A 12,658-nucleotide genomic window follows, 5' to 3' on the forward strand; every position below is an offset into this window, starting at 1 on the left:
CAGAGACCCGGCAGCCCCCCTCCCAACTATGGTAAATGATCTCCGTTCCCATACTTCTGTTCTTGCAGATTTGGGTTCCCATACTTCTGTTCTTGCAGATTCGGGGTTTCGCCTGTTGTATTATGATGCAATTTGGTTGGATGTAGTGCAGTTCAGGGTTAGGGCCAGGATGAATAGCAGATATGTAATGGGGTGAGTTAATGCAAGATGGATCGAATTCCTGCTAGGGTTCATTTGTGCTGTGACGGCTTGCAGTCAGTGGGCATGATGTTTGGATTTTCAGTAGTAAATTGGGTCATCTTGTTCACATGGCCACCCCTGAACATTGCGGTGGCCTCCCATGGACGGGCAGGATTACCCCTTCCGGTCTCTGCTCGGCACCCCAAGGCATCGCAGAAAGTAGGCAGGACAACCACACAGCTGCTACCTGTTGAGTGCTAACTAGTAGCTGCAATTTGTTCAATGACTATGTGTCTGACTGAGTTAAATCCTAGCAAAGAAAGAATTGAGTTTTTTAGGAGAAGAGCTGAACTAGCATCACAGCATGCTTTATCTGATATTACGCTTTCACTTGGATTAGTCATACATCTCTATAATTCTGCAAATGAATTTTAGGATTTTTCACAATGCCATAGTTTGTCGTCCATCTATATATTTGCATAACATTCTCCAGGACCTTGGCAACCCCCATGATGATTCCCCCTTTTCTATGTGATGTGTGTTGGAACTGAAACCATGGGCTTATATAAGTCTAGAAAGTGGACATGTGATGTGTGTTGGAACTGAAACTCTTTCTGTTTTGATTCAGTCATATCTGTGTTGTGCAGTCAGGTTATAGCATGGTAAAATCAAAAATATTTTTTCCTGAATAATCTGTTTTGATTTAGTCATATCTGTGTGTTGTTTATTGTAGGTTCATCAGATGAGCTTTTCAATGTGGAGATACACCACTCAGGATTCTTTTGTGGAGTTGGCGAAAACAGATGTCTGCAAGAGAGGATTCCTGTAAGGGTGTAGACCTTGTGTAGTTGTGTTGATACCTGTCACATCAAAACAAGATATGGCAATCAAATGTTCGCTAGAGTTGGGATAGATAGCAATGACTCCATTTGAGCTTGAGGGAGGGACCAAGATCAGCAAACATAGAGTAACCATGCATCGTAGACATGCAAGTCTGCTGATCACAACAAGAAGGGGCACTACAAGTATGCACAGCAAATCCTAGGCGTGGATGGATCTAGCAGGGAAGCTACAAACGGTGCTCATTTACAAGAAGATGATGATCCAAAAATCCTTCAGGTACAGTGAGTGCGCCATGATATGTGCACTACCATTTTAATCTGTGTTATTGTCTTTCACCAAACTGATGTAATTATGTGGCATTGCAGAACATAATACCAAACAAAGAAAACCCATCCACGGAACCAAGTCAGATAGGTGGGAGCATGGCCTTCAATTTGCTCCATGAGGTCTGTATCTTTTGCACTAACTCATAGTCGTGTCTCTTGTGAAAGCTTTGTCCCCTTATTGTTTCTTGTGCAGGATCCACTACTAAACAGCTCTATAGGCAGCCACGAGGTCCACTTTCGGAGTCAACTTTTGTTGAACAGCACGGGGATACAAGGCCACCTCGCTCCATCCTCCAAGAGTGACCACTGCGATACTAGTCGAGGCAGGACAAGGAGGAGGGCTACGGGCACTAGTCGAGGTGGTGGCTCAGGACTGACCTGTAATGATACAGGTCATGGTGGAAGGGCTAGTAGCGCAAGAGGACGTGGTGGGAGGGCTAGCACCAAATGTGATGTGGTGGAAGGCCTAGCAGCACAACAGATGACACGGTACTAGCAGGTGATACAGAAGGGACAGCAAGATTCAGGCACTGAAGAGATTGAAATGACCCAAGTTCACCAGCAGATAACCAGGAAGCTCAGGAATGCAGCAGATACTTGTCCTTTAAATACCATCACTTGTGCTCAGTGTGTGTTCAGTTAACTCGAATTCCGTATTGGTTATGATTCAGCTTCAGCAATTCAGTTACCTCGAATGCTTGATCACTGTTAATTCAGCTCCATTTCTAGGGGCAAAAAGAAGAATGTGGTCCTGCAAAAAGAAGAATGTGGTCCTGTGCGCTAGCTCTATACATAGCTAGCTGTAGAGGAAAGTTTACATAGCGTTAATCCATTTTAGCTTTTGTAGATACATAACTTTTGCTATATATCTAGAAAAGCCAAAACGAATAGTAATTTGGACGGAGCGAGTACATTGGAGTTAACCGCTCAATTTATGTGAAAACTTGCATTTTAGACCCATAATCATCAATGTGGGCCGCACCTGACGATAAACCCTCAACTACTTGTCGCACGTGATTGCACAATTTGCAATTTAATGGACTATAAAGTGATACATCAATTTATGATGAAGGCAATTTACTCTTTTAAGAAGATAAAAAGACTACCAGCTCGTCAATTGCTCTCCATGCTGGATCCTACAGATGCTCTGAATAACAACTCCACAAAAAGTCTACTTTCGGTGCTGGCTGTATGCTATCTTAATTCGTATTTGTTGAATTCGCTGGGAATCCTTAATATGGTGCATGCTCTTGATCTACTCTCTCGGTCCTAAATTACCACTCCCTCTTTCTATTCTTTATAAGGTATATATGGTATGATTTGACATGGTGTTCCAAATAATACTTTGACCATTCATTTATCCTATATTATATTGTTTATGGTATATTTGATTACGAATCCAACCATATAAAGTTTATATTATAAAAATAAAAAATTAATACTCAAATTATTGGTCAAAGATTGCAAAGTTTGAATCTTGATATGCGTTTGCGCCTTATAAATATAAATGGAGGGAGTATTCGTTTTGGCTTTTCTAAATATATAGATTTTTGATATGCACCTAGATGTATACTATATCTAGATACATAACATGTATCTAGAAAAGTCCAAACGAACTGTAATTTAGGACGAAGGAAGTATATGGTATTTGTGCTGCGTGCTGACTTTAACCACCCCATAATTCCCAAAATCATCCTGCCATTTGTCCTGATTATCTGGTATCTGTCCTGCATTACTGAGCTTGAGAGATAGCAGTACAATGGTAAGATTGGCCAATACTAGTTATTATGATGTCTTAACCCGTAGCGATTCTGTTAACCGGAGAAGAAACCATATTCCAGCCTGATCACCTTCCACAGTGGAAAACGCTAAGATGAAATTTAACACATACCACAACTTGCATCAAAATAAGTTTCAAAAAGAAAAACAACTTGCATCAACAATATATACTCAGGCAATTCCATACAGATTCCTCTAGGCAAACGCTAAACGTCAGTGGCAAAGATTTTTATAGGCTGTCAGAGTACCAAGTCTACATGTCAGTACAACCATATTCAGATCACTTTCCTAGAACATGTGCTGGGAGAATTTACGTTTGTAGCACAAACGAGCAGGAAGGATGCTCAGGATTTGTAACAGCATAGCTACGGGATGAGGATCCCAGCGTGAAGACGAACGAAAACAAAATGCAGTAGAGGTAAAACTGTTGATAATATCTGTCTTCGGGCAAAACTGTTCGAAGGGTCTTTTGGCACCTTTTAGCACAAAGCTTAATATGAGAACAAGCTAGGATGCAGCCACACAGGACATCAATTATAGGCCCTGCATAATATATCAAAGTCAATATTTTGTCGATGTCCCATGAGCTAACTGTTTCAAAATGTATTCTTAAATATTACTAAATCGGTAACAATTTCAACGCCTATCTACGATACCCCATCATCTCATTGGGCACTTCAAACGGCACGCTTCCCAGTTGAGCTATATTCACACGCAGGTGATCAACTCCAGCAAACATCTCATCTATCTTGTTTCGCTTACCTGCATGGAAGCGTGGTTGAAACAGTAAACACCATGGAAGCACGGTTGAATTAGTAAACAAAATGGAAGCACGGTTGAATTAGTAAACAACATGAAATCCAGCAAGTAAACAACATAATAATAGATTTCCATATTGAAATAATCTAAAAATCAACAATGTACACCTTCAGTGCATTGTAGCTGTCTGCGTCCCTAGCAACTACAACATCTCTATTGGCAATTTCCTAAGCGACCATGTGAGGGATATGGGTACCCCATAGGTTCCTACCGACCAAGATGCTGGCCGGACCTGACAAGTGGGCCGCCCGACAAGGGTGTGCGGGCCAAGGACACGAAGTTAGTTGGAGTGCACAACAAGGCAACTAGACTGTCCAAATGTACTCGGATGTTGTGGGACGCATATTGTAATCCGACTTAGAATACCTTCCATGTAAAGAACGAGTAGATTAGATTCAAACCGACTTGTAACCCTTGATCATCAGACTATATAAGACGGCCAAGGGTACCCCCGAGCACAACGCAACTCATACCAAGCAATACAATCCACGCACACACACAGGACGTAGAGTATTACTCTTCGGAGACCTGAACCTGTCTAAAACCCCCTATGTCCCTTCGTGTTCTTGCGATCACCATCGAGTTCTTGGTTTCGTGATCGCCCTCACCTACAAAATCAACCACTCCCTGGTGGACTGCCGGATCTACAACTCCGACACCATGAATATGCCTTTGTAGGTAGCGCAGAGCGCAATATTGTTGTCATTAACCGCTTTTCCTTGGTTCCTGAGGTTATGGGAAACTGGGTACACAACGTCCTGCAAGATTAATGTGCCATGAGTTGAAATCACACGATGCTAATGTTAATCCAGTCAAAATTGTGTTAATCCAGTCAAAATTGTGGAATTTGAAAACCATAACCCTGGATATAACTGTAGATTAAACCAATCCTTCAGAACATAAAAAAGATTAAATAAAACTAGAATGAATCCGAACACTACTTGGGCCAGACAAATAAAGGGTAGCACTTATTCACTCATTATCAGAAATTGTAAAGTTTTGCAATGGGCAATGGCAACTACTTTATTATATATTGTGAGTAGTATTTTAGCTCTTATATGTGCTCGCAAGAAAAACAGAGACACAAGAGCATGAACACTTTATTTCTGGGCATAATGCAAATACTAAAGTAGATTCCTATTTTATGGGTTCCAGGGAGGGCATTCTCATGTGGAAGCAAATTCTTTCAAGATTAACAAACTCTCACCTGAAAAGACATGATGTTAGCGAGGACATTCTCATGTGGAAGCAAATTCTTTCAAGATTAACAAACTCTCACCTGAAAAGACATGATGTTAGCAATGATCTAATATTCAGTATCGACCCAGCAAATAGAGCCATAGAGGCATTAGGCCTCTTGTTGGGTGTTCTTATGAGACGACCATAACACGCTTGCCAATATGAAGAACTAGCAAGTATGCAAAAGATAAACCATTCATTCTAGAAATCAACAATGAATGAATAAGTTCAAGGATTTTTTTATTACACCCTGAATCCCTGAGAGAGCAAATAGCATAACAGACATCATCGTTACATCATGTGCAAAAATAGTCATTACAAGGGTCTGGTCTAACTATATAACACCTCCCTATCTGAATTCAACCCGTACAAACATTCCGCCTTAAAAAATACCACTAATAGCAATTCCAACAGACCAAAGTTCAACCAATCAAGTTTAGAATACCATCTGCACACGAAAGATAAAGACCTTAGGCTTTGTTTTTTCTTTTTTTCTTTTTTTTGGGGGAGGGTTGGTTGGTTAATGTAGAGAAATCCAAGAAAGAAAACCTACACATGGAAAACTGAACCATGGAAGCATACTGTCATAAGTACACCCGTAGAAAGAAATAGAAATATAATCTAAACTAGGACAAATACAAAGTAAGCAAACCCTATGAAAATTAAAGAGATGTCGCCAGAAATTTGAGGGCTATCAGTTATAACCTAAATACTCACAATTGAACCCAAAAGAGATATGAGCCACAGTAAACAACAGAGCAATCTTCTTGTGCAATGGTATCCTTCATATTTAAGGGGGAAAAGCAACAGTGCAAATAACAACAGGGAGCAGTATACTAGTACTATGTACTTTAATAGCACGCACAAACATATTCCTGCAATCTCATTGTTTCATAACTGAAAAGTTCATCTTTACCTTGAGAGCACCCTTTTTTAACTTGTAGGATTAACAATGGTATCTTAAAAAAAATCGTGTTCTTTGATGCAAACTGAGCACATCCTTTAACATTGATTTCACTGGGTATTTTCACATAATGTTTAACATAAACCTCATGTAGAGCACATGACATCTCATTTAGTGTCAGTATGCAATTATGCATACTTAACTTGTAAGCACCGTCCATTATGTCAAAGAAATTTATATATGTAGAAAGGGTGCAAAACTATTATGAGGATGGAAACAGAAGATAATGAAATCCATTGCAAGTAAACACAAAAAACAACTATACGGGCTAGATAAAGGGAGCACTAAGAATGGAATCTTCTGCTGTATAAGGAAACAATTAGCAATCACTGTTTGCATCATCTAACTATCCATTATCTTGGATAAACATGAAAGAAATCAATAGGAGTTAAGGAAAAACTCAACTTAAACATGATTCTATGAGAAGCAATCCAAGAAAACTAGATAGAAGATTGAGTTTTGTGGTGTAACTAAATGAACTAAACCAAATAGAACAACAGAGCATCTTAAAGCAAGTACAGTTGTCACACGGACATTTACAATAGATTTGAACAAATAGAATAAACTAACAACCCAACTGATCCAACTGAGGAAACAAAAATGACAAAACTGATCATTATCCTTCAGATTCCAGACAAGCAGCATGTTGAACAGAAAATCTATTGCCCAAATCTAACTTGGAAAGTAGTGCAAGAAATCTATCTCCTAAACTGCTTCCTGGTTGCAGCCACATTGGCATCCTAAACACCTCTCGCACAAATTGCAGAGAAAACATATAATTGCTTATGTCCTCTCAAAACACAAAGGAAAGCAGCAACATGCACAACACAATCTACAAACTAGGAATAGTAAGATATAGAAGCAAATGGTACAAAAGAAAAATGGAGGTATGCAGCTTCCAGAGAAAAATAAAATGACAAGAGTAAAGAATAGTACCTCAGGGAACTATTCCCCCAGCTCCACCAGTTGATCCTGAAGATTCTCATCCTGCAAGCATATGGAACATGAAACAAAACAATCCATTTTACACCTAAAGGGTACAATGCAACAAGATCTACAGTACCTCCTCAACATTGAGCCCAATGGCTGCAGGGTCCTGCAAACAAATGGAACATGCAATCAGAACACAACCGATTACACCTAAGAGTATAGAGCAACAAGATCTACAATTAGAGATCCCCTAATCAAATTACATATCAACCTGACAGCAAATCCCAACCCTAATCAAATTAAATATCAACCTAGAAGAATAAAAACCATCAAATTGTTCAGTAAAGACAGCATAAATCCACTCAGCAGCATGCATAACAGGTCAGCCATGTGAAATCTTGATACAAGGCTCGCAGAAAACAATCCCCAAAATTGGTAATAAGCCTATATTCTAGAAAGAAGCAATCAAAATCCGAATGGAACTCAATATAAAGGTATTAATCGCCATCCCTAACCCACCAGAAGCAACAAACCATTAAAGATCGAAGAAACCTGCAATGTAATAACCAATAAAAACTATTGTGATCCGCAAATGTTAGAGGTATTGAAAATAGCATTTAAGATATCCACCATAATGCGGAGAAACAAAATAACATGGAGTATCCTGAGGGCTTGCATGCTATGCCAAAATAACATCACAACCCTAGGAGTTGGCACATCGGACTCTCATTGGTTTAGAGCTGTGAACATTCACATGATACCAAAATAACATCACATACACCATTCTGACTCATTAAGCATTGAACATGTGACTATACTCGTATCAAGAAAATAATATAACTATATTCATACCAAGGACAGTTAGATAAAGTAACTATGACACTTGCATTTTTGAGTTAATAAAATAATACTCCACTAGCATAAATGCCTGTGTGTTGCTACGGTTTCTTAGTTGTTGCCAAGTTGTCATCCGCTAGCTCCTAGTTCGCTTGCTTCACTTCCTTTTGTTTAGGATGTTTCATAATATTTGTATACATCTCTGATAATACTAAGCATAAACTCCTTTGAATTCTACATGGCCTATTTAAATGGTGGAATATCAATTTTTATACATATGTAATGTGTCCTACATTTGGTTCAAACATGCATTAAAACTCCTGGTAAGATTTAGTACTAATGCAACTCTTGTCTTAGCTTTTATGAATATGCAAGTTATTATGAACATAAGAGATTGTCCACAAAACTTTCAGCCTATAAAAAGAAAAAATTGCAAGGCTAAAATAAATGCTCAGTCCTTGATTATAATATGCTCAACAATTCATGCCTGAGTGTATACACCCAGATAGGCTAACATCATGGCCTAGTTGCTCCAAGAAACATGATCAAACAACCAATGCAAGTATCCTTCTGCAATTTGCTCCTCAAAATTTAGTCAATGATGACCAAATGTTCTACCTACAAATTATTTTTCAGATTCAGATAGTAAAGGCATAGCAGTCGACCTACTATCTTGCGGTTGAAAATTTCAAAATATAAGGAAAAATCATATTTAAGATTTGATTGTCCATTAGTTGGGCTAAAATCCTTCATAAAAAAAAACCATGATCATTATAGGCATATGAGAGAGGGCGTTGTACTAAGACGAACACAAATTGTAGAAGAGAAGGCACTGCACCTGAGTGACCATGAAGTGTGTCCCCAAGAAGTACCCCATGATAAGCTCCTCAATCATATTACAAAATAAGTGGAGCAAGAAGATCCCTCCTATCATTAATTTACCTCTCTTATCATTAATTATTGTGACTTAAAATGTACCCGTGCAGATCAGCAGCGACGTGCTTCAATGGATTTTTCCTCGTCATCCTACGCATATGGTTCCCAGTTGTGGATTGCCCTCTTGGTGATGCAGCAGTGGGTAGTGGAGCTTCTTGCTGAGGTCAAAGCGGCAGACCTTCTGGCAGGTGGTGGTGAGTGTTGCTGACGAAGACGACATCAGCTACCACTAGCAGAGATACACACAGAACCAGCCATTCGAGGACCAAAGCGAGACACAAGTAAAGGCAAAGTAGCGTACCACGAGGGACGCAGGAATTGGTAGGGAGGGCTGCTCAACCTGGTCCACCAGAACATCCTCCTGCAAGCGAGTTGAAGAACTAATCAGAAGACTATCGCAGGTGCGATCAAAACATTGCAAACTCGCGAACACCAAAAATCGCATAGGTGCATCGAGTCCCCGATCAAAATAGCTAGGTATCGTACCATGAGAGGTGCAAGCAGAGGGGGCGGGGTTTGCTCCCCCTGCTCCACGAGCGCCGGCTCTACCAGAACACCCTCCTCCTGCAGGCGGGTCGAATAAGCAATTAGAAGAATGTCTTGCTAAAACCACAGGTGCGATCCAAACAGAAATGCGATTGCAAACTCACGAACACCAAAAATCTCAAAGCCCATTGAGTCCCCAATTTCGATCAATTAGATTAAGAGTGCCGCAGAATCACCTGCACCATGGGGTCGGTGACTAGGTCTATTTGGACGCCGAGCCAGCTACATTAGCCTAACGAGTTAATCATGGGCTCATTAACAAAATGAGAAAAGGGTTGGCTCGGCTAGTTAATAGTTCGATCGAGCTAGCTTAATAATCTCGCAAGGCAGATGTAAATTTAGGATTACCATATAAACACATGTGGAAAAAAAATATAGCAATAAGCAATTTCATTCAATAAATAAAATATCCCCTAATCAAATTACATATCAACCCAACAACAAATCCCAACCCTAATCAAATTAAATATCAACCCAGAAGAAAAAAAACAATCAAATTGTTCAACACAGACCGTATAAATCCACTCAGCAGCATGCATAATAGGTCAGCCATGTGAAATCGTGAGACAAGGCTTGCAGAAAATAATCCCAAAATTGGTAATAAGCCTATATTCTAGAAAGAAATAATCAAAGTCCAAATGGAACTCAATATAAAGGCATTGACCGACATCCCAAACCCAATAGAAGCAACAAACCATTAAAGATCGAAGAAACCGGCAAAGTAATAGCCAATAAAAACTATTGTGATCCGCAAAAACTAGAGGTATTAAAAATAGCATTTAAGGTATCCACCATAGTGCAGACAAACAAAATAACATGGAGTATCCTGAGGGCTTGCATGTTGTGCCATAATAACATCACAACCCTAGGAGTTGGCACATCAGACTCTCATTGGTTTAGAGCTGTGAACATTCACATGATACCAAAATAACATCACATACACCAATGTGACTCATTAAGCATTGAATATGTGACTAAGCTCGTATCAAGATAATAATGTAACTATACTCATACCAAGGACAGTTAGATAGAGTAAATACGACATTTGCATTCTTTTGAGTTACTAAAATAATACTCCATATATCCATCTGGAAGCAAACCAAGATTAAGTTGCAATCATAACATAAAATTCCATCCCATCAGTATATAGCAAATAGCAGAGCTACACACAGAACGAGCCATTCGAGGACCATAGCGAAACACAAGTAAAGGCAATGTAGCGTACCACGAGGGGCGTAGGAACTAGTAGGGAGGGCTGCTCAACTTGGTCCACCAGAACATCCACCTACAAGCGAGTTGAAGAACTAATCAGAAGACTGCTGCAGGTGCGATCAAAACATTGCAAACTCGCGAACACCAAAAATCGCACAGGTGCATCCAGTTCCTGATCAAAATAGCTAGGTATTGTACAGTGAGAGGTGCAAGCAGAGGGGGCGGGGTCTGCTCCCCCTGCTCCACGAGCGCCGGCTCTACCAGAACACCCTCCTCCTGCAGGTGAGTCGAATAAGCAATTAAAAGATTGTCTTGCTAAAACCACAGGTGCGATCCAAATAGAAATACGATTGCAAACTCACGAACGCCAAAAATCTCAAAGCCCATTGAGTCCCCAATTTCGATCAATTAGATTAAGAGTGCCGCAGAATCACCTGCACCATGGGGTCGGCGACCAAGGCGAAGGCGGCGGACGGGCAGAGGCAAAGGCGGTGGGGGCTCTGTGTTGTCAGTGTGGAGGAGGCAAGTAGGAAAAGGCAAGGCTCTCACGGTCTCACCTGAGAATCCATATATACAGGAGAAAAGCGGGCCACGGCATACCGCACTACTAGAGAGCAGCGAGCCTCCATGGGCTTCCCCTGGAAGAGTATTTCTGATGGGCTTCCGCCGTCGAGGCATATGGGCTATAGTGTAGTTTGTAGCCCAGGCCCCAATCCTACCAGCGCGATTGTCGAGTGCAAGATTACGTCTTCCAAGATAGGGTTTACACTCTTGGACACGTTGTAGGAATACATCTTTGTAACATATGACATGCACTAGATGCGAGAAGGTAAGGTATGCATCGAGGGAACTCGCCGTTTCATGATCTGGTGGTGATTCTGCTCCACCAGTATATCAGATGTGTCTGCATGAAGAAGCCAGAGAACTCCATGTTGCCTACCAAGCTCCTGTTGCACGATTTATATGTTAAAAGACAAAAAGATAAGATCTGAAATATAAGAACTGAAAAACGTAATGAGAACTTACCGTTTTCTGAAGATGCCTCTGGTGAACCGGATGCCGACGCAGAGATGCCTCTGATGCCCTCAGGATACTCCATGATTAGACATTTTGCGGGTGTGTGTGTGTGTGTGGGCGGGGGGGGGGGGGGGGGGGGGGGGGGGACCTCATGTTCTTCCGGAGGGAGGCCAGGAAGACTTCAAATCTTGTTGTTGAAGAAATTTGCAGAGGGCGAGCAACTTGAGCCATGGGAACTTGCATGAGGACGACAACTCTGATGGGGAGCCGAGGAGAGGAGGGGGAGGACCGGAGGAGGAAGACGAAGGGCAGCCTCACAAGTCACAAGGAAGATGTGAACAAGCTGAAATGTCTCGATGCAATACGACACATAGTGCTAACTGATATGGGCGTGTTTTGAATGGGTCCTGCCAACCACAAGTCACAAGGAAGATGTGAACTGTACGAGGAGGCGTGAAGCTTGTCACAGCCTCGGCGGCCATCGACCGGCAGCCCCCAGTCCCATTCCATCTCGTAGGTGCTCATCCTCCTCCAATCCTCCTCAAGTCTTTACTAGCTGCTGTAGCTATCTGAATTTTTGCATTTTTTTAGTCTTTGTTGCAAGTAAGCAATGTCGACTCCCGGCACTAGTGGATCCCATGCTGCTGCTACATCACCATAGGACAGTGGATCTGGATTTCAAGTGCAAGCAGCTAGGGCTTCTCGTCCTCTTACTCGTGCATGTGTTGGCATCTGGATCCGCAGCACTTGCATCTGATTCATCTACAACCCCATCCAATTTTGCTACTCCAGGTACAGAAGATGTGATAGAGATAGAAGATAATGTTGCGGTTGGTAGTAAAAGAAAGCTAAAATCTGAAGTTTGGAAAGAGTTTGATAGGATTAAATTAAACGGGAATTGGAAGGCAAAATGCATCTGGTGTAAGAAAATGTTAGGAGAAACAAGAAATGGTACAAATCACTTGCACGAGCACCTTGAGATTTGCCAGGATAGAGCCTCGGAGGGATTGAGGGAGTCCCAGACAATCAC

At 41.1% G+C, this 12,658-nt stretch overlaps 1 protein-coding gene across 7 annotated transcripts; it reads right to left on the reverse strand.

Annotated features, from left to right (window-relative positions):
* Positions 1-3,330: 3,330 nt before the first annotated feature.
* LOC117860972 (uncharacterized) lies at positions 3,331-11,749 on the reverse strand. Of its 7 annotated transcripts, none has more exons than XM_072293894.1 (12): positions 11,638-11,749; positions 11,046-11,558; positions 10,769-10,887; positions 10,625-10,684; positions 9,340-9,417; positions 9,155-9,214; positions 8,896-9,057; positions 7,214-7,246; positions 7,087-7,137; positions 5,155-5,226; positions 4,556-4,705; positions 3,331-3,890 (listed from the first exon to the last, which is right to left on the reverse strand). In XM_072293894.1, the coding sequence occupies exons 2-7, from the start codon at positions 11,287-11,289 to the stop codon at positions 8,944-8,946; spliced, it is 675 nt and encodes a 224-aa protein (XP_072149995.1). In that variant the 5' UTR covers positions 11,290-11,558; positions 11,638-11,749; the 3' UTR covers positions 3,331-3,890; positions 4,556-4,705; positions 5,155-5,226; positions 7,087-7,137; positions 7,214-7,246; positions 8,896-8,943. The 7 variants fall into 7 exon arrangements, with proteins under 7 accessions (XP_072149995.1, XP_072149990.1, XP_072149988.1 ...); XM_072293889.1 differs by having other exon boundaries at positions 8,756-9,057; XM_072293887.1 differs by having other exon boundaries at positions 3,331-3,671; positions 3,785-3,890; positions 7,214-9,057.
* Between the last annotated feature and the right edge of the window lie 909 nt (positions 11,750-12,658).

This window comes from Setaria viridis, chromosome 1 (genome assembly GCF_005286985.2).
Source record: "Setaria viridis chromosome 1, Setaria_viridis_v4.0, whole genome shotgun sequence".
NCBI lineage: Eukaryota > Viridiplantae > Streptophyta > Magnoliopsida > Poales > Poaceae > Setaria > Setaria viridis.

Excerpts from the sequence above, each read along its gene's own strand:
- LOC117860972 (XM_072293894.1), bottom strand. The coding sequence starts at position 11,289 with ATGCCTCGACGGCGGAAGCCCATCAGAAATACTCTTCCAGGGGAAGCC. Across the intron at positions 10,888-11,045 it reads TCGCCGACCCCATGGTGCAG|GAGGAGGGTGTTCTGGTAGA; the intron begins GTGATTCTGCGG and ends ACTCACCTGCAG. Across the intron at positions 9,058-9,154 it reads CAATTCCTGCGTCCCTCGTG|CAACACTCACCACCACCTGC; the intron begins GTACGCTACTTT and ends CGTCTTCGTCAG.